Source organism: Piliocolobus tephrosceles, chromosome 9 (genome assembly GCF_002776525.5).
Source record: "Piliocolobus tephrosceles isolate RC106 chromosome 9, ASM277652v3, whole genome shotgun sequence".
Classification (NCBI taxonomy): Eukaryota; Metazoa; Chordata; class Mammalia; order Primates; family Cercopithecidae; genus Piliocolobus; species Piliocolobus tephrosceles.
The window spans coordinates 105,281,865-105,304,234 of NC_045442.1; the positions used below are offsets into that span (position 1 = coordinate 105,281,865).

Below are 22,370 nucleotides of genomic sequence, written 5' to 3' on the forward strand. Positions count from 1 at the left end.
TTTTCTTAGTTTTATGTTTTAATAACAATTATATAACTGTTTATTCAAAATACTGGATAAAATTTTTCTGGCATTCATTTAAATTAATTTAAGTACCTGAATGTATAATTACGTGAATGAAGTAAAAGAATGCACCCCATATGACATACCTTTGTGGAATAAAGATCCAGACTCTGAAAAGGGTTAAGAGCAATGAGTATGTCTCCCACATAGATATAGATCTGATCTCTGGAATAACACTTCTCAAGTTGCTCTGAGACTGTATTCTACAATAAAATAAAATAATTTCTCCTTCTTAAAAATTATTTGTGGTCAACTACAACTTAAAAAGTAAACAGTAATAAACAGAACATCTGGAATCTGGACCAAGGATTAGAAAAATAGACACATTGATAGTAAAAAATATATAACATCAGGTCTGCAACTACTCATTCACTTGACAGGCATTTCTTTTGGTTTTGAGACGGAGGATGTCATTGTTACCTGCATTTTCCAGAGGACATATTACATGTCACAGGAATTTTAAATATATAATGCTTTCAAGAAAAGAAGTAATAGCAGTAAGTGACATAAAGATTAACAACGAAGTAAAGAGAAAAGGGAAGGGAAGACAGAGTGAACATGATTTAATTTCAAATCAAGGTGATCCAGTGGCCTTATGGAATGTCCCAGTCCTTTTTTTTTTTTTTTTTTTTTTCAGACTTTTGGCTTTATGAAGTACTGTGAAAAATTTTTAAACGTAATTTTCATAGTTGATAAGTCATTTGAGTAAGTGAATTGGGGTTGATAATGTTGAAAACCACTATTTATAGTACATGACACAAGAGAGGAGCAAAATATCTTAGGTCCAAAAAGAAACTAAAAATAAAATATAGACAACAGAAACAAATCTACCATTTAATATATTAATATATTGATCAACAACAGGATTAGTGAAAACTTCTTTGCAATCCACAAACCTAGGAATTCACATTATTAAAAAATTTTATATGTAAGAATTCAGAAAGGTGTCTGCAGTCTCTGACTTGCCAACATGATTTGATTTCAAGATGTTTGATGATCTTGAGATTATTCTGAGGAAGTACTTGAGTTGTTTATGCAACCCTAAATTTGCCAAATGACTATCTCTATTCAGAACTTACCTCTTGATTGGTACATTTCTGAGTCAAATGCTCAGGCATGTATCAGCAGTGTAAAAAAAATTAAAAAAGGTGTTCATCAGGCAGGACAGAAGTCCTGACCTTCTGCTAAAAAGAGGGCATTTATTTCTCTAATGATCTGACTATGTGGAATAAAGAAGGGTGAGGGGAAAGGAGGCTGAGACTAGAATTTAACAGCTTGGATCTGTACCTTCACAAAAAATGTTTGAAATACTTCTGAGATAATTAGAATAAGGAGTTCCAAGCAGAATTCAATACCCCTGAAAGATAAGCTGTGTGAAACAAGGGTTTTGTGATCCCATGAGGAAGAAGACTGACCATAGTAACAGACAGGCTGTTGAGGTATTCCGTAGTTTCTGGGTACAGCCACTGAGAGCTGAAACAAGAGAGGAAAAAGGGGGAGGCCACCACATGGTGGTTACAGTAGGCTGACTGCTCTTTGAATACAATAAATCATATCTTTGAGACTCCCACAAATAATGAAAAAGAAGGAAGATCTGTGGCCTAACAACTTATACTGCGAGGACTTCACCCCTGACAGTTGAGCATCAGAAAAAAATGAACACTAGGCTGGAAAGATCTGTAAATTTGAGTTATATAGATTAAAACTGAAGATAAGAGAAATAATAGGAAGCTAAGAGACAAAGAAAGCATGAGACTTACAGATGGAAGACATGGGCAGAGTGAGTGCTAACACTCTTAATAACCATCATAATCTATATATTCCTTCCCCTTCTACCAATACTCATGTTTTCTATAAATTAACAAAACATCTGGAATGTCTAAGTTTAACTAAACTGAAATTCTTACCTCATCCAAAACTAGGGTTGCTAAATCATCTACATCCTTCAGATTGGATATTAGTTCTTACCTCATCCAAAACTTCTAGGGTTGCTAAATCATCTACATCCTTCAGATTGGATATTAGAGACCAGTTGAAGTTCCCTTTCTTGGTGTGAATACGTTCATGTCTGTGGAGAAAAACGCTTTCTGATTTAAGAACTGATTACTGATCATAGTAGAAGTAAGTTTTAGATACATATGACACTGAAAATCCTCTGTGAATGTGTTAATTAAATTCAATGATAACATACCAGAAAATATCCTAATATATTTGATCTTTACTGTTTGTTTACTCCTCTCCATTGGAAAAAATGCAGATTACAGAATTTACTTCATGTATAATCAATAGTACATAATTTCCTTAAAGAACTATCTTTATATGATTTGTTTTAAAGCTTCCTCTAAATTTCTGTGTGATCGAATCTGTTACAAGGTGATGAGTCTGAAGGGTTTGAATTCATTACATTCCTAATTTTGTTGGAGGTAGTGTTAGGCCCCTGGTGGTCAAGGTATGGTCATTTTTAATTATTATTCAGCAAAATTTAACAGGAATACAAACTAAATCACATTACAAATTTTCAGAAGGTTAGATGTGTATAAAAATAGATTTCATGTATCAAAAAGTTTATTTTCAAAGTAAAACATTTCAACAAGGTTCAAAAACAGCATAAAGATCTTGATTTAACACAAAGCCTGAAGAAATTGCTGAGAGAAACACAATGGTTTATTTAAACTTTTCTGGACATCCATTTTATTTTGAGGATAATTGTATTTCTGGTATCTGTTTTTGGATATACTCTTAAGTATCTGGATTTGCCCCTTGGTAGAAGGGGAAGGAATATATAGATTATGAGGGTTATTAAGAATCTTAACACTTACTCAGAAAACTTTAATGGTTTCTTATTGCTTAGAAATTTAAGCCTATTAATAAACTGCCCCTTCCCCTATCTAAGCCCACTACTCCTTTTGTTTACTATAATAGCTTCTGTCCTCTCTCATTTAGGGAAGGACATCATTCCCACTGCTTTTTCTCTCATTCCTACATCATTGAATTTTCTGTTATACCACCCATTCCACAAACAACAACAAACTGCCCTCCCCTGACTTACAGTTTCCTCCGTCTGCTGTTCTATTTCTTTGCTTTATAGGAAAAATCCTCAAAAGAATTATGTATACTTTTTTTTTTTGGAGATGAGTCTCGCTCTGTCACCCAGGCTGGAATGCAGTGGTGTGATCTTGGCTCACTGCAACCTCTGCCTCCCAGGTTCATGGGATTTTCCTGCCTCAGTTTCCTGAGTGGCTGGGATTACAGGTGTGGCCACCAAGTTCAGCTAATTTTTTTTGTATTTTTAGTAGAGACGGGGTTTCACCATGTGGGCCAGGCTGGTCTTGAACTCCTGACTTCAAGTGATCCGCCCACCTTGGCCTCCCAGTGTGCTTGGATTATAGGTGTGAGCCACCCACCGCGCCTGGCTTATACTTAGTTTCTTCAGGCTTTCATCTTGACACTCTATGGAAGTAGCTTTTGTTAAAGACTCTACTGACATTTACATTGCTAAATCCAATGGTCAATTTTAAGTTCTCATTTTACCTAATCTACCAGCAGCATTTAACAAAGGCTTTCTTGAATACCTTTGCCTTGGTCTCCTATAAGTCTCTCTTGATTCTCTTCCTTATCTCACTGGTATCTCTGTCTGAGTATCTTTTTCTGTTTTTTCCTTATCTTTTTGTTACATTTTGGGGGTCTCCCAAGTTTCAGTTCTTGAAGTTATCTTCTCTACATTCACTTCCTTATTTCATAGCCTTACATACCACTCATTCACTGATAACTACTAGCTCCAGACTTCTGCATATAAATGCTTATTTGATAATTCACTTGGAGAGACAGACACATCCAAAACCACGCTCCTAAATACTCTGCCTCCAAACCTACTCCTTCTCTGTGACTCTTTATCTCAGTCAATGGTGACTCCTTTCTTCTGATTGTTCAAGAAGTTAGAGACATTGTTGGCTCTTCTGTTTCTCACACCCCTCACGTAATCTGTATACAAATTCCATCACCTCTATCATCAAATTCTATCTAGGGCTAGACATTTCTCCCTACCATCCCCCACTATATTTCTTCTCACTGCTGTAACAGCCTCCCAAGAGGTTCCCCTGTGGCCACCTTTACCTTCTGACACTCTTCCCAACACTGCAGCCAGAGTGATCTTCAAAAAAATAAGTCACGTCATGTCACTACTCTGCTCAAAGTTCCTGATCGTCCCATTATTACTCAAAGGAATATCCAACGCCGTACCATGGCCTATGAGGCCTATATGATTTGTGCATCTGTGCCTCCCTCGACACCCCTATTATTTCTCTAACATTATCTGTTTCTAATATCCCTCCAACTCAATTATTTCCAACCTCATTGGCTTCCTTACTGTTTCTTGAATGCGTTAAGCATGCTTCTACCTCACAGCCTTGGTACTTGCTGTTTCCTCTGAGTGGAATGCCATTTTCTTTGATACCTGTAAAGCTCTTTCTTGCTTCCTATGGGCTTCTTTCAATATTACATTAATCAGAGTCTTTTCCTGGTGAGCCCTTGTAAATTAGTGGCTTCTCTCCAGAACCTCTCATCACCCTTTTCCTGCTCTATTTTTAGCCACTGGCTTCTCCGTCAGTTCTCCTCATCACCTCTCACATCCTACCTTATCCTCTTTCATCTCCTATTAGATTGTAATTATTATAATACCAATCTAGATTTTATTGTAATAGTAAGACAGAGTACCTGTATTGTTCACTGCTGTATCCCCAGCAGCTATAACAGTGCCTGGCATGCAGCAGGCCTTCAATAAATATTTGTTCAATGACTCATTACATGAAACTCATTCAAGGCCTTCCATAACATTACACAATCTGTCTTTCCAGAGTGTTTGCCAGAAAGTACACTTTTACACTTTAGCTTAACTGGACTTGTTTCTGTTTCTTAAACTATACATCCCTGTGCTTTTTTCACCTGTCATTTTGTTTCTGTTATTTCCTCCTCAGCCCCATCTGTATGATAAAACCTTATTCACTTTTCACAATCCACCTTAAATGTCACCTCTTTTACACTCCTCAGCACAATTCCATACTTCCTTTAGGACAGATATCTTAGTTAAATGTCATTTCATTCGTTTGTGTGCTGGCCTTATACCCTTTACTAGATTGTAAATTTCCTAGGATAGGAATATCTTTTCAACATATGGTGCTGGAACAATTGGACATTCACATGCAAAAAAAGTGACTCAAGACACTGACCTTTAAGCTTTTACAAATATTAACTCAAAATAAATCACAGATCTAAATGTAAAATGTAAAACTATAAAACTCCAGAAGATAACATAGGAAAAAATCTAGATACCCTTGGGTTTGGAAATAAAAATTTTATATGCAACACCAACAATGCCATCCATGAAATAAAAAATTGATAAATTGGGCTTCACTAAAATTATAAACATCTGCATTGTGCAAGTTTATTTTAATAAAAAATGAAAACAAAAAATTCTCTCCAATCACACTTCTTCGGACTGTGCTATTTTCCTGCCAGGACACTGACTAATAGATCCAGTCAGTCATTGACTTCTCTTCAACTTGAATGTTGCAGATTTCTGGTCACAGATCTCACACATGAAAGATTAGAGTTTTCCCACCACTGGACCTGAAAGGGCACAGGATGCCCCCACCCCGTTGCTAAAACTTTGTCCTGCTCTCACAAACATATAGTAAAAATGTTGTAAGTTCCTGTTTTTCTTGTAAGCTCCTGTTTTTCTGTGGCATGGCAGGGTCACAGGATGTGCTTAAGTATTGCTTAGGCCTGTTGTGAAACCTGTCACAACGTGATTAACTGCCTTTGTGTGAGACTGCTTTCCCGCCTCAGGTTTGCAAAAACAAGCCCTGCCCTGTCCTGCGAACCCCTGATAAACGTCATCAGAGTTTCAAAATTAACGGAAATACCAGAAATGGCGGGAACCAATCATAATAAGCCAAATCGCTTTGTTCAAATATTGGCCAATCATACATCCAGTTTGTACAATGACTCTGCCTGTTTACCTCAGACTATATAACACTGTTCGGAGCCCAGTGGGGGAGCTCTCCTGCCCGACTCGGTTCACGAGTGAGGGAGAGCTCCGGGTTCGAACCTGTAATAAAGATCCTTGCTGCTTGGCTTTGACTCTGGACTCTGGTGGTCTTCTTCGGGGAATAAACGGTCTGGGCATAACAGACCCTGAAGTTACTCATTAATTATTTACCCCTCCACAGGAGACTTCCTAGCTCATTTTAGATAGCAGTGGTCCAAAAATGTCTATCTTTCAAGCTTCCAATATCTATTTTCCCTCTTCTTCAAATGGAAGCTAATACAAACTCACTCCGGTTCCTTCCCTTTTATCTCAAAATGTCAGTATATTTTCACCTATCTTCTCATACTCCCTCACCCCCATACACACTTCTTTTTCACTTTCCAGGGTAGAAGTGCCACCTTTCTTTTTCAGGGTTAACCCTTTCCACCTGTCTCTCAATTTTCTTCCCTGTGCAGCTTGCTGTATCATGCCATCAGAAGCTTCCTTTCCACAGATCCATATTCTCAGTTGATCACGTCTTCCATCATCCTAAGGTGTACAATCCTCAATTTGCTGCTTTCTTGTTAAGAAAATAAAAACCGGCCGGGCGCGGTGGCTCAAGCCTGTAATCCCAGCACTTAGGGAGGCCGAGACGGGCGGATCACAAGGTCAGGATACCGAGACCATCCCTGGCTAACACGGTGAAACCCCGTCTCTACTAAAAAATACAAAAAAAAAAAAAAAAAAAAAAACTAGCCGGGCGAGGTGGCGGGCGCCTGTAGTCCCAGCTACTCGGGAGGCTGAGGCAGGAGAATGGCGTGAACCGGGGAGGCGGAGCTTGCTGAGATCGGGCCACTGCACTCCAGCCTGGGCGACAGAGCAAGACTCCGTCTCAAAAACAGAAAAGAAAAGAAAAGAAAAACCAAGCCACAGACTAGGAGAAACTATTTGCAAATCATGTTTCTGATATTAAAATATATATATATCTAATGACAGAAATAGTGTCTTATGCCTATTTGCAACTCTTAATTAGATTCCTCCATAATTTCTTTCTTTTTTTTTTTTTTGAGATCGTGTCTCGCTCTGTCTTCAGGTCAGAGTGCAATGGCGCAATCTCGACTCACCGCAACCTCCGCCTCCTGGGTTCAAACGATTCTCCTGCCTCAGCCTCCTGAGTAGCTGAGACTACAGGCACGCTACCACGCCCGGCTGATTTTTGTACTTTTAGTAGAGATGGGGTTTCACCATGTTAGCCAGGATGCTATCTCCTGACCTCGTGATCTGCCCATCTTGGCTTCCCAAAGTGCTGGGATTACAAGATTCCTCCATAATTTTTATACCACTTAAAAAATTATGCATTTGTGTGGATAAGTTAGTTAATATTTGAAGTCCTTACTAGATGTAAGCATCAAGATCTGCAAAACTATGCCTTTAGTTTCTTGTTGTATCCCAAGAATAAGAATATTGTTTAGAATAGTGTAGTTTCTCGATAAACTTTAGTTGAATGACTAAGTGACTGTATATCCCCCCACAACTTCTGGCATGGAATTTGCATATAGTTGGTCTCCACATTTGCTGGACTGAACAAGTATCATCTTATTTACTCCTCTATTTTCAAAGAGATTCTTATAAATATAACCATTTTTTATGTATTCTTTTTAAGACAAAAGAGGAAGAAATCCAATTATTCATTTAATTGAAGGGCCCTGAATTTTTTGTCTGTTTTTTCTGGACCCTTTTGGCTGCTACAGACTGTTCCTGGAGAACGACGGGGAATGGATGGTGAGGAACAGAAGGATCAATACTTGGCTGGTTGGTACCCTCACTCTTCCGCTCCTGTGCATTCATCCTCCATGATGTTTTTGGTATTAGCTGTCAAAAACTTGGAAAAGATTTGGTCATTGTGATGATTAAAACAACCTCAGATAGATCCCTATCTTCTATGGTACAACTTAAAAATGTCTTGGTATGGATTTCATGGACCTTCACAATCTTGCCTTAAACAACCTTTCCAGCATCATTCTCCATCAGCTCTGTACGGAATAGCTCTCAACATACCAAGCATTTTCAAGACTCTGTACTTTGTTCATTCCATTTCTCTACCTGGAATTATTTTCCTTCCATGCTTGGCAAAATTCTACATATCCTTCAAAGTTAGGCTTAAATTACCCTCTCTGTGAAGACACTGCAGGTCTTTCCAGAGAGAATACACCACTAGTGGAGAAGTTCTCACATTTAATGAAGTCAATACAGGTTCATTGTTCCTGCTAAACCTTGGGAAAGTTGTGTGTAGAAATCAAGTGTTATTCATCATTGTATGCCTTGATACAAAGATGCAAAAAACAAAGTGTCTTGAATCTTCATTACCTTAATTCAATATCCATGTTTGCCTGAAACCAACTGAATGTTTGAGGTTTGCATAGGAAATAGCTTTAAATGATTTTTTTTTAGTATAATATTGGGCATTTCTTAAAAAGAGTAAGTACATCTACCTTTTCAGAAGAACATGTAAATGTTTCCATAATTTTTATACATCAGTGAATAGCTAATCAATCATGACTGCTTATTTTTCTGGTTAACTTTCATGTTTCCAGTATTAAATAAGTTTTAAAATATGCATACATTGATTTGTCAGATTTAGCTACATACCAAGTGCCATATATTAGAATTGTAAGGAAAACACATTTTGATAGTTAAAATAACAAATGTGTGGAAAGTGATAGCTGTGAATTTTGAAGGGCATTGGCTTTAGAATCTTCTCATCATCACTTGCTTTTGTTTGTTTGTTTGTTTGTTTGAGATGGAGTCTCAATCTGTCACCCAGGTTGCAGCGCAGTGGCAAGATCTCAGTTCACTGAACCTCCGCCTTCTGGGTTCAAGCAATTCTCCTGCCTCAGCCTCCCGAGCAGCTAGGATTACAGGCACCCACCACCATGCCAGGCTAATTTTTGTATTATTTATTTGTTTACCTATTTATTTATTTATTTTTTGAAATGGAGTTTCACTCCTGTTGCCCAGGCTGGAGTGCGATCGCACCATCTTGGCTCACCACAACCTCTGCCTCCCAGGTTCAAGCGATTCTCCTGCCTCAGCCTCCCAAGTAGCCAGGATTACAGGCATGTGCCACCACACCTGGCTGATTTTTTGTATTTTTAGTAGAGATGGGGTTTCTCCATGTTGGTTAGGTTGGTCTGGAGCTCCTGACTTCAGGTGATCTTCCCGCCTTGGCCTCCCAAAATGCTGGGATTATAGGCGTGAGCCACCGCGCCCGGCCTAAGTTTTGTATTTTTTGTAGAGATGAGGTTTCACCATTTTGGCTAGGCTGGTCTCGAACTCCTGACCTCAAGTGATCCATCTGCCATGGCCTCCCAAAGTGTCATTGTTGTTTTAATAAAAATCTAAGTATGCAATTCAATCCAGCTCATATTTATTGAGACCCTGCTATATGCAAGCATTTTCCCAATAGCCCCAAGTGTTGTGGGGTTATTATAGGAAGTTACAAAAGTAATAGAGAGATGTCCTGTCTACCTGGTTTTCCCCAAATGTATTTTTAGCTATGAATTTTTATTTTTGAAAATTCTTGTATTTTTATTTTTTAATGGCTTAAACAAATTAGAAGTTTATTTCTCTTTCAGGTAAGGTCCAGAAGTGAGCAGTTGGAATGGTGTGGCACTTCCACTAGGTATTCAGGAATCTATACTTCTGTTTGCTCACAATGATCCTCATGGTGCAAGATAGTGCCTAGAGCTCCAGCCATCACAACTATATTCCAGGAATTACCTATGAATTTTTAACAATTACATTTTGTCAACTGTTTCTGTGTATTTGGAGCAGGAGAATCTGGTATATTCACTCAGTCTTCTCTGTTGTCAAAGTCTGAATCCCCCTTTCAAATTCTCCCAAGAAGCTTTCTGATCATGACTTGTTATATAGGTTTTCATCCTTTAGTGTGCCACTCTGGAGGGTGTGTGTGAGCACACCTGTACATATGTGTTCCTACATGCCCAAGTATTGTCCAGGTTCTCCCAGGGCAACACTGGCGCTTCCTACATTTCCATGACCTGGTGTGATGGGGAGGTTCTCGTGCCTGCTGGCTGATAGAGGCATGGAAGAAGGGGGACTCTCTCAGACAGCTGAGCCTAGCACAGTGCAGGCAGCATCACCAGGTCTCCTAAATCCAGGCCAGCAATTCTAGCTTTCAAGTAAACACAATAAGGTAATTTTGAGTATTTGGTTTACAAGAAGGTGGGCAGGGGAGTTAAATTTAAGGAAAGGAAAAGGGTCTCACACTTTTTATTTTGAAAAAAAGCATGCCCTCATTTTTGGGGGTAGTGTACAAATAGATAGCTATGACTTGCTACGCAGCTTACGTTCTTTTAAAAACCTACAGTCTTTAGGTGAGTATCTAGAAAACTTGACATTCTCCTGTCATTCTAACCTTTATCAACATGTGAAAACCTAACTTGCATTGGAGATGAAACCTCCAACCACGGTCCAAGGTAACTCTTGAGACGGCTCCTCCAGGAGCTGGCCTCCTCTCTGATGGGCCAGAGCAGACCCTTTCCCACAAACAATGCTCCCATGGGCCCCGCATGGGATCCACTCAAAAGTGGCACAGCTTTTCCTAGGGAGACTTCTCCAGGTGGCCATGGGGAGGCACTCCTCCTGGGGTTTCTGAGCTGGGCTGCAGGGATGGTGTAATGCAAAGGGCTTCTTGGAGGAGGGCGCCCTGGAGATGCTGAGATGCCTGTAGCACATTGGCATGCGTCAAACACTCTATTTGTTGATTATTTTTTCCATATGATGACTCTGAACTATTCTGACATAGTGCAGTAAAACCAAACCAAATCAAATCCAAACCAATCCAATCAAAAGAACTTGCTTAACCTCAGGCTTAGCTTGTGATCTTTTAGTTGAAAAGAAATCCTTATTTCTGCTCTACACAATGAAAACAAAAAACCACTATGCTGCCTGATGTTAAATTTTTATCCTTACTATTTAGTTGTACTGTGTACTGTGGTAATGAAACAGCTTTATTTGCTTTTACTTTGCTTAAAAATACTCTTGTAAATATCAAGCTCTATCACCTAAGGCGATTAAGGAACCACTGGGATAGAATAGCAATCCTTTGTAAAACATAAATCTAATCAATTGTTTTGTATTCATTTCCTTATCCATCTTTAAATTCCAGTAACAAGAACAACCAACATTGTCTACCAGCACTGGTAGTATCAACAGGAGTACAGGCTCTCTCTCCCTGGTGTGCCCTAGAAGACTAGATTTTATTTATCTGCAGTTTGACCCCTTTGACCAGGTGTGTAGTTTTGAAATGATGGTGGAGAAGGAAGTACACACCAGCCTGGTGAGCCATAGCACTCACTCTCAATACCTGGAGTGACAGATATCATAGTGACCAAGCCCCCAGTAAGTCTTAATTGCCCTCTTCATTCCTGGAGACTTTCTTCTTTCGCATTTACTTCTTTAAAGATGTACTTTAATCTGGACTGCACAGATAAATATGTACTCATAAAATTTGTAGCAATGTTGGAAAGAAGGATGGGATTGGAAAAGTGATACATGAAAGTAGATGAAAATCTGTACATGTTTAGCTAGGTACTTGTGTATCCACACCTTTAATTTATTCTAAACCTCTGTAAGAGCAGTGTCCCTGCTTTTTTCTAGGTGGACACTAAAGCACATGAAATAAATGAAATCCAAGAGATTTTATACATAGTTTGCATGTTCCTATGTGATACTCTATACCTGATAATGTTATTGCACATTTAAAATCAGTTCTTGCTTTTTCTTTTCTCTACTGCTTCTTGCTCATTCATTACCGTAATGAGGATTTATTACTCCAGGGCACATTTTATGTAAAGGATCAGATAAATATTTTCAGCTTTTCAGCTTTGTAGCCCACACAACCTGTGTTACAACTACTCAACCCTGTCATTGTGGCATGAAAACAGCTATAGTCAATACATAAATGGATAAGCATAGCTCTGTTCTAATAAAACTTCATTCACAAAAATAGGTGGCAAGCCTGATTTCACCTATGGGCCATAACTGCTGACCTTGTAATAGGCAAAAAATCTGGAGAAAAGAGGAGCCTGAAGTGGGGGATGGCAAGCCACTATCAATCATCTGTGGTTCACAAGATAATTTAAAATATATATTTATACATAATATATAATATTATATATATATAGTATATAATACATATGTATGTATTAAAGATGAATGCATACTTTATGACTGGGAGAGTGAAACTATTTTTAAAAACTAAACCACAAAATGTCTAGTACATTAAAAATTTACAAGCCAGTAGCAAAGATTAGCATTTTTCTATATGCTCACCCAATTAGATGTCTCCTTTGATGCAACTGATGTGTATAGAAATCAACTTTTAAAGCATTGTCTTTTCCCCAATCATTTAGACTTTTCTTTCAGAAAAATATTAAATTCTTTCTAATCTCCAATTTTTAGTGGCTTCTGGCATTATAAGCTTTTCTGACCACCATCCTTCATGTCTTTGATACAGTGATAAAGAATATTACGTGACGTTTAAGGGTCTTATTAAGTTTTCATGAATGCTCCAGTTATTTTCTTATATAAAAATAGAATATCTCTAGAAATATATGCAAGAAATTGGGTACATTGGCTGCCTCTATGGAGGGATATTAGTGGGAAGACTTTTTCACTGACTACAGTTGTGCACTATTTTAATATGCAAGGATTACATATTCAAACAACAGAAGAAAAGATATGTTACACTCTGGTATAAATTTTGATTTATAACTAAGGAACAACCTAAAGAAGTGATGTATAATCATTTATTTATGAGTTGAACAATAGGCACAATCCTACCTGTTAAGAGGAGTACCTTCATTAAGTCTATTCGCAAATTTTAAGTAACACCTACCATATGGAAATCCCTTTTGGGTGGCTTTGGGCTGGCTGAGAGGATTTGTGTGCTTTTGAAAAGGAATCAGATGTCTGGAGGCTAAAGAAAAAAATGTCATACTGGGAAATTTTGTGTGTTTACACTGTAAATGTGACTTCTCTCTGCTCTGTATTACTTTAGATAGAGCAACCTGAGCTTTAGACGTTGAAATAAATCTGGTATCTGTGTTGGCAAGAATATTTTATGGTTATTCTCCAACTGCAAAATTCCTAACATCTGTCTTCACTCCACGCTTATCTTAGAGACAAGTAAAAGCATAGACACAAGTAAAAAAAAAAAAAAACAGCAAAGAAACACAGTTTCTGTAAGTAGAATTTTGTTGCAAAGATGGAGTTGCACAGTCCCTTCAACATATAGAGCTGTATTACCAGAGCTGCTACAAGTTTCTGTGGGACAAACACCATTACAGGAAAATAATCTGGTTAACGGCTAGGAAGGTTGATGGTGTTTACCTTTTCCAAGAATCATTAAATGGCATGATGGGTCACTGGTGAGTGTAGGATTGTTTTTAATACATTGATTTTTTCCAAGTATAAAAATAACGGCCGGGCACAGTGGCTCACACCTATAATCCCGGCACTTTGGGAGGCCAAGGTGGGTGGATCACAAGGTCAGGAGATCAAGACCATCCTGGCTAACACGGTGAAACCCTGTCTCTACTAAAAATAGAAAAAAAAATTAGCTGGGCATGGTGGCGGGCACCTGTAGTCCCGGCTACTCGGGAGGCTGAGGTGAGGAGAATGGCGTGAACCTGGGAGGAGGAGTTTGCAGTGAGCTGAGATCGTGCCACTGCACTCCAGCCTGGGTGAGAGAGCAAGACTCCATCTCAAAAAAAAAAAAAAAAGAAAAAGAATTACATATATATGTGTGTGTGTATATATATGCACTTTCTTTGTAAAAAAAATTAAATGTCAAAGGTCTAAGAAGAAAAAAATCACTTATAACTCCATCACCAAGAGACAATCACTATTAACATTTTATATGTTTCCTTATATCACTTTATTTATGCAGATTTAAAAAAAATTTTCATTCTTTAGAAATGTGCTTTCATATTGACTTGAAGATAACATTTTGCAGATAATGCTTTGTAGACAGTGTTTTTACTTAAGATGATATATTTATTTAACATGCCGAGACCTATCCATGTCATTAAATATTCTTGAAAGGTTTCATTTTAAAGTCTACCTACCTTCTATTTTTAGGGGAGTACGTTACTTAAGCATTCTTCTACTGTTGTATACTCTCCTTTATTTGCTATTATTAGTACGTCCATAATAAATATATTTATACAAAAATGTTTTTCCTCTTCCTTGGGAAAAGAACAAAATTTTTATACTCTTTTATCTAATTATAAAAGAAATGCATGTTTATTATGGAGAACCTAGAAAAAAAGACTAAAAAGGCATTTCTCTTACAGTCCTCTGTACCAGAACTCTCAACTGATAACCATAACTCACACTTCACTGAGCAATTATAAACAAGTAGAAAGAATTTCAGCCAGATGTGGTGGCTCATGCCTGTAATCCCAGCACGTTGGGAGGCCGAGGTGGGCGGATTATGAGGTCAGGAGATTGAGACCATCCTGGCCAACATAGTGAAACCCCGTCTCTACTAAAAATACAAAAATTAGCCAGGCATGGCAGCGGTGCTTGTAGTCCCAGCTACCCGGCAGGCTGAGGCAGGAGAATTGCTTGAACCTGGGAGGTGAAGGCAGTGAGCCGAGATTGCGCCACTGCACTCCAGCCTGCGTGACAGAGCGAGACTCAGTCTCAAAAAAAAGGAAAGAATTTCATCTTTGCATCACTCTGTCTCCTTTCTGGTTCCAGTGGAGAAGAAACTGTCTCTGCTTGAGCAAAGGCTAACTTTTCTGCTTGTTCACTTGCTGTTTACAGGATCCACTGCTGTAATGATCCCCTTACATATGCATCATCAACCTCCTCCTTCCATCAACATACAACCTGTGCTCTAGTATCTCCCATCTTTAAAATTATCTCCTTCGATCCTCTGTCCTTTCCAGCTGTTACCCTATTTCTCATCCCTTCATAGCTGAGCTTCTTAAAAGAGGAGTTCATATTCCCTATTTCTCCTTCCTCACCTTGTCTCTCTCCTCCATCTCTCCTGGCTAGAACTGCCCTTCACCCCACTCTACAGAGGTGGCTCTTGTCAAGGTCATTAAATAACTCTGTGGGGCCAAATTCAATGTTGCACTATTTTCTTGAATGTTCAGCACTACTTGGCAGAGTTGACTATTCTCTCCAAATCACTCAGGTTACGTGGCTTGCAGTAGACCACATTCTCTGCTCTTCCTCCCTTAAGGGCTATACTCCCTTAATCTCCTATTGTGGCTCCTCTGCTAGTGACTAAATGTTACTATTCCCCAGAGTTCTGTCCTGGTCCTCCTTCACTTCTCTTTCTTAACACTCACATTCAGTGACCTCATCCAATGCCGTGGCATTGAATACTTCTATAAGCAAACAACTCAAAGCATTATCTCCAACATGGATTTCTCCCCTGAAGTCCAGACTACTACATCCAACTGCCTTCTTGATAACTCTACTTTGATATTTAAATGGCATATCAAATTTAGCATTACCACAATAGAATGCATGACCACCCTCAAACCTATATGAATAAATATAGGAGAATTACGCTATCATTCATGGACAGGGAACAAAATCTATACTTTAGTCTCAGCTGCCCAGGTGATGTCAGGCTTTATATACACAGACCACACACACACACACGTATATATGTATGTATATAATCTATACCATAAGTTCCCCTTGTGGGAATAAACCATGAAATAATAATATTCTATTTCAATTTTTAGTCCCAAGACTGGCATTGTCATGGTTAGGTATTTGCTTATTTCCCTATCTTTCTTTCTTTTTGCTAAAACATTGGGAATTTTGACTTCAGATTTTTCACTTAAAAAAAAAACAAGTTGTATTTATATAAATGTACACTACCTAACTGCAAAGTAAATCAGAATCTTCCAAAACTACAAATTCTGTTAAATATAATACTTTTTTTCAGAGATTAGAAACGTAAGTGGGAAAGCAAACAAGATTAGGGCAGCTGAACAGTCAGAGATAAAGCTCTATGTTCCTGGCAGTAAGGAATGAGGGGCATGTCAGTTTGAATTCTACTGAAAGACTAAATTATTCTGACCTAAAACTACACTACTATCCTTAAAAAAATATTTCTCCCCCTTCCCTGTCATTGCTAAAGTTATATCTACTCTAAAGCACAATTTTCCAGTAAGGTACTGTCAATAGATTTATTACTAAGGCTTTTGACACAAAGACAAAAATGTTTTTGGAGAATTAAAAATGTGAAGGCGCCCAGGAAAACAGTTGCTCTGCACTCTATTCAACCCATGCATCTTGTTTCACTGCAAAAAGAATAAAAATTTTATCATCCATACTTAGTTTCCTGCCTCCTATGGGGCAGAACTCAACAGTAAATATAAGTCTATGCAAATGTGTCTTTTCTTTTTTCTCTTTTTCCTTTCTCTTTCTTTCTTTTTCTTTTTTTTATTGAGATGGATTCTGGCTCTGTCGCCCAGGCTGGAGTGCAGTGGTGCAATCTTGGCTCACTGCAAGCTTCATCTCCCAGGTCACACCATTCTGCCTCAGCCTCCCAAGTAGCTGGGACTACAGGCACCCACCACCACACCCGGCTAATTTTTTTTGTATTTTTAGTAGAGATGGGGTTTCACCATGTTAGCCAGGATAGTCTTGATCTCCTGACCTTCTGATCCATCTGCCTTGGCGTCCCAAAGTGCTGGGATTACAGGTGGGAGCCACTGCACTCGGCCACAAATGTGTCTTTTCTTATGACACCAGTAGTAAAAATGGACTCAGTCAAATCCTAGGCATTGCTAATTTGAAGGAAAAAAAGCAAAAACTTAGTATTGCAATATTTATTGAAATTCATAATATAGGTTAAAGCTATTGACAATCATTTAGGTTATATGTGTCTTTTTTTCTCTCACTACAATATTTTTTTTAAGGCCAAAAGATGTATACTCAGAATTTTTCAGGAAATTTTGTTATTTTTGGTAAAATGTGTTTTATTTCTTTGTATTTAAGCACATATATTTGTTGGATTCATCTTATTTTGTCCCATGAAATCAAATGTAATAGTTTTCAGAAACTTCTTTAAACAAAATAATTATAAAATTACAAGAATGTACAAATATTTTTGAAACAAGTAAACAATTGAGTCCATTTAATGAAGCTAAAAATAGGTAATGCTATCAGTAAAATAATTATTTCTAGAACATCATTGGAAACATTTACATTACAGGAATTTGGGAATCTTACCTAAATTTTCAGAATTTGTACAGTGATCTGAATAGCTGATAAAATTTAAGTGTTCCTATCTGTATTTAGCATATTTTAATAGTAACTACTAATGAAAAATAGTATTTCATCGAATGATGCTGAAGGTACCAAAGAAACAACTAATAAATGAATCCACGTGAACTTTAGAGAAACATGTTACGATCTCATCCTTGTATATATTTGCTGAATGTATTTATATGTGAATGCAATCTTATCTGAAAGTACTTTGGGTGACAAAATTTTTCAGGCTAAATCAGTATCCAGATTACAAACAATGAAGCAGGAATAGCTTTTTAACTCTACTGGGTTCTCTATTTGTGTACATAGCTAATATCACAGATGGTAATCTATTTTGGGTTGTAAAGCAAATGTATTCAGAATTTTCTCAGGCTCCCGATCCACATGTCCACATTGCACAACTCCAGGGGGCACCATTAATGTTCTATTTATGTGCTCCAGGGTGAGGACACTGACGTGGAATATGATATGAATAGAGCCTCCTGGAGTTGTACAACATGGGCCACCTGTGTTGAAAATACAGTTTTTCCTCTGCTCTCACACCACAATTAACACAGAAGACTTCTGTGGCCAGATGTGTGTAGTTTTTTTCTCAACGTATCAAGCAAGCAATCAGTTTTGCAGCAGACACCAATAGACCAATAGGTGTCCTCCAACCCAGTTCAACTCTGTCACTATCTACCTGGGGATAGTATCAGATTACACAGGTTGACGGCTCAGTTCTACTAAACTGTTCCCCATTTCCAACATTAATAGCAAGCCGCAGGTTGTTTTACCTGTGCTTCTGACCAACACTATAAATCAGGGTTTCCATGACCCTCTCCTTGGGTTTGATTAAGTTGCTAGAGTGCCTCACTTCCTAACACTTACTGGCTTATTATAAAGGATATTACAAAGGATATAGATAAAGAGATGTGTAGGGCAAGGAATGTGGGAAAGAGCTTCCATGATCATGCGCCACCCTCCACATGAATGAGTTCTTATTCACCCTCCTACAAGAGCTCAGCTGGTCAGAAGTTCTCTGTACCCTGTTCTCTTGGGCCTTTTATGGAGACTTCACTGGATAGGCACAAATGAAGCATGGACAACCTTGTAAAAATGAGATTGGATAAAGAGTGGGTCTTATGATCTGCAATCAGACAAGGTAGGTCAGATAATTTCTTTATGGGCAGCCCCAAGACAGAAAGGTGGCTAAAGATTTTATTTTTGGTCTCTGTGGCCTGCTTGGGGAGCAAAAGGAGCAGATGAAAGGAGGACCAGGGAAGGTCAGAAAGTGAGATTCTGTTTCCTGAGGACTGCTTCTGAGACCTAAAGCACCCCAACACTATAACAAAAGTCTGTCTGAAGCTGTTCCAAAGCTGCTGCAGGAACCAAGGATAAAAATCCACATACTTCAACAAAAGATATGCTTATTGTTTTAGTCACTCAGGAAATACAAGGACTATGGAAGTTATGGACTAGGAACTGTGCTATGTGTGCATATTTTCATATATACATAATCAACATTATCTATCTATCTGTCTATCTATCTATCTAATGCCACCCATACAACTTAGGGGTACAATAAGTGTCATAACACTAGTAATCAAATTTTACATTCATGGACAGGCAACGACATCTGTATAAAAATGCAGGCTGATAGTTATCACATGCTAATGTGGGACTTCTGTCACTGTACAAAATCCCCATAAGTATGTCTCACAAGTGCTTAGGGACAAGTCTGCTTTAGCCAGACACCACTGGTACTCAGCCCTCACTTAGATGGACATTGGTCTCTTTCCCACTTTGCTGGGCAGATGGTGGCTGGCACCCTGTTAGTCGCTCTGGGCGTTCTTGCTGCTCCTGAGCATATGGAGTCCTTGCTGGCCAGGCTCAGCATTGCTCAGCCAGAAAAGCAGTGTCTCCAGTTGCTCTGCCAGGGATTTTGCTCCTCTGCTGCTGATACTCTGGATGGATACGCTGCTGCTGTGCTGGACAGCCTGCACACCAGGCATGCCATGCCCTTCTGCAGCTCCATTCACGCAGGAGTCCTTTCAGAAGTCAAATAGATGGATCTATTTGTTATGTGTTATATTTATGTGTTACGTGCTAACTGACAAGGAAAAGCACAGCTGCTTGTACCCCTCTTTTACAGGTTGAGTGAAACAGCTCTTTCAGTTCTTTCAGTTTTTACTTGTAGACCCACCTTTCCTTAGGACACAGATATGTACCCCATTGGTTGGGCTAGGCTTGAGATGGCTTTTGTTAAGAGCCAATGTGTATATTCAGAGCTCTGACTCCCTCCAATCACTAAGGCTTGCTACTGGGTCAAATTAGTGGTCTTCTCCCTAGCATTAGTTACACATAAAGAGCATGTTATCCTTGGCAAAACGAGTCCTGCCAGGCCAACCCATCTTATCACCACAGAAAGGAAAACCAGGCTGAACTCAGCTGACACTTACCCAAAGAAGGAGTATTTAAAGCAGCCCTAGCCAGGGGGATCGCCCATCCCAGTGGTCAGAATCTAAATTTGGCAAGCCTTGCCAGCATGGGCTAAAGTGCTCTGGGGTGCTAAATAAACTTGAAAGGCAGCCTAGGCCACAAAGACTGCAACTCATAGGTAAGTCCTACTGCTGAACTGGGCTCAGAGTCAGTGGGCTAAGGGAGTGTTTGCTCCACCCCTTCTCCAATGACAGGCTGCACAGCTCAAAGCTCCAAAACAGAACCTTTCTTTCAACCTGAGAAGAGGAGAGGAAAGAGCAAAGAGGACTTTGTTTTGCATCTTGAATACCAGCTCAGCCATAATAGGATAGGGCAGCAATCAGAGTCATGAGGCCCCCTTTCAAGGCCCTAGTTCCCAGATGACATGTCTAGACTCAACCTCGTCCAGAAGAGATGCTGCTGACTTAAAGGAAAGAACCAAGTCCTGGCAGGACCCATCACCTGAATGACCAGCAGTGATACCCAGATGGTACACCATGAGCCTTGGGTGAGACTCAGACTTGCTGGCTTCAAGTGAGAATCAGCACATTCCCAGCTGTGATGGCTGTGGGCAGAAGACTCCTTCTTGAGAAAAGCAGAGGGAAAAGTAAAGGGGACTGTGTCTTGCATCTTAGTACCAGCTTCGCCACAAGGGCGTACAGCATTAAGTGGGGTCCCCATTCCAGGTCTTGGGTCTGGGACAGTATTTATGAACCTGGCCTGGGGTAGAAAGGAGCCCCCTGCCCTGAAGGGTGAGTCACAGGCCAGGCAGCATTCACCATGGGCTGAATGAAGAGCACTTGTGCTGTAAGTGAACATTGCTGGTAGCGTGGCAGTACTCCCTAAGGGCCTGTGGTGGTGATGACCATGGGGTGAGGCTCCTCTGCCTGTGGAAAGGGGAGATAAGAGTGGGAAAGACTGTGTCTCATGGCTTGAGGGCCAGCTCACCCACAGTACGATAGAACACCAGGTAAGTTTCTAAGGTTCTTGACTCCAGCCCCTAGATCCTTGATGATATCTCTGGACCTACCCAGGGCCCAAGGGAACTCACTGTCCTGAAGTAAGGACATAATCCTTGCTGGTTTTGCCACCTGCTGATTGTAGAACTTCAGAGCCTTGAGCGAACATCGGCAGTAGCCAGGCAGTGGTTACAGTGGGCATGGGGCAAGACACAGCGCTACGCTGCCTTCAGGTCTGACTCAGTGCAGTCCCAGCAGCCACCAGGGTGCTTGTGTCATCACATCCCCAGATCCAGCTCAGAACAGAGAGAGAGAGAGAGAGAGACTCTTTGTTTGGCAGAAAGTACAGGGAGAGAACAAAAGTCTCTGCTTGGCAATTCAGGAAATTCTTCAAGATCTTATCTAAGTACTTCCATGAGTCTGCAAGAAGCACAGAATCACTGGGCTGAGGGTGTCCCCTAATACACATATGGCTTAGATCACAAGAACCAAGTCCTTTCAAATACCTGGAAAGCCTTCCCAAGAAAGACAGGCACAAACAAGTCCAGACTGCAAACACTATCAGAAATAGCTAACTCTTCAATGTCCAGACATAGATGAATGCCCACAAGCATCAGAACTATCCAGGGAAACATGACCTCACCAAATTAACGAAATAAGTCACCAGGGACCAATACTGGAGAAAGAAAGGTGCGTGACTTTTTAGACAAATAATTCAAAATAGTTGTTTCGAGGAAACTCAAAGAAATTCAAGATAACACAGAGAAGAAATTCAGAATTCTATCAGATAAATTTAAAGAAGAAATTGAAATAATTAAACATAATCAAACAGAAATTCTAGGGTTGAAAAATGCAATTGACATTACAGAATGCATCAGATTTAACAGCAGATTTGACTAAGCAGAAGAAAGAATTAGTGAGTTTTAGGACAGGCTATTTGAAAATGCAATCAGAAGAGACAAAAGAAAAAAGAATAAAAAACAATAAAGCACAACTACAGGATCTAGAAAATGCCCTCAAAAGGGAAAAATGTAAAACTTACTGGCTAAAAAGAGGAAGTAGAGAAAGAAGGGTAGAAAGTTTATTGAAAAGGATAATAATTTTTCAACCTAGAAAAAGATATCAATGTCCAAGAAGAAGAAGGTTATAGAACACCAAGCAGATTTAATCCAAAGAACACCACCTCAAGGTATTTAATAATCAAACTCCCAAAGGTTAAAGATAAAGAAAGGATCCTAAAAGTAGTGAGACAAAAGAAGTAAATTACATACAAGGGAGCTCCAATACATTGGGCAGCGGAAATTTTAGTGGAAACCTTACAGGCCAGGAGAGAGTGACATGACATACTTAAAGTACTACTCTAGAATAGTATATATGGCAAAAATATCCTTCAAACATGAAGGAGAAATAAAGACTTTCCCACACAAGCAAAAGTTAGGGATTCTATCAATAATAAACCTGTCCTACAAGAAATGCTAATGGGAATACTTCCATTAGGAAGAAAAGCATTTTTTTTTTTTTTTTTTTTTTTG

General features: G+C 39.2%; 1 protein-coding gene across 1 annotated transcript in view; it reads right to left on the reverse strand.

Annotated features, from left to right (window-relative positions):
• MYO3A (myosin IIIA) overlaps positions 1-22,370 on the reverse strand; it is a 263,818-nt gene that overhangs the window by 135,750 nt on the left and 105,698 nt on the right. Inside the window, exons 11-12 of the mRNA XM_023194848.2 lie at positions 2,032-2,131; positions 150-266 (exon numbers count right to left, since the gene is read on the reverse strand). Of these exons, the coding sequence (XP_023050616.1) occupies positions 150-266; positions 2,032-2,131 (217 nt within the window). The remainder of the gene's footprint in view (positions 1-149; positions 267-2,031; positions 2,132-22,370) is intronic.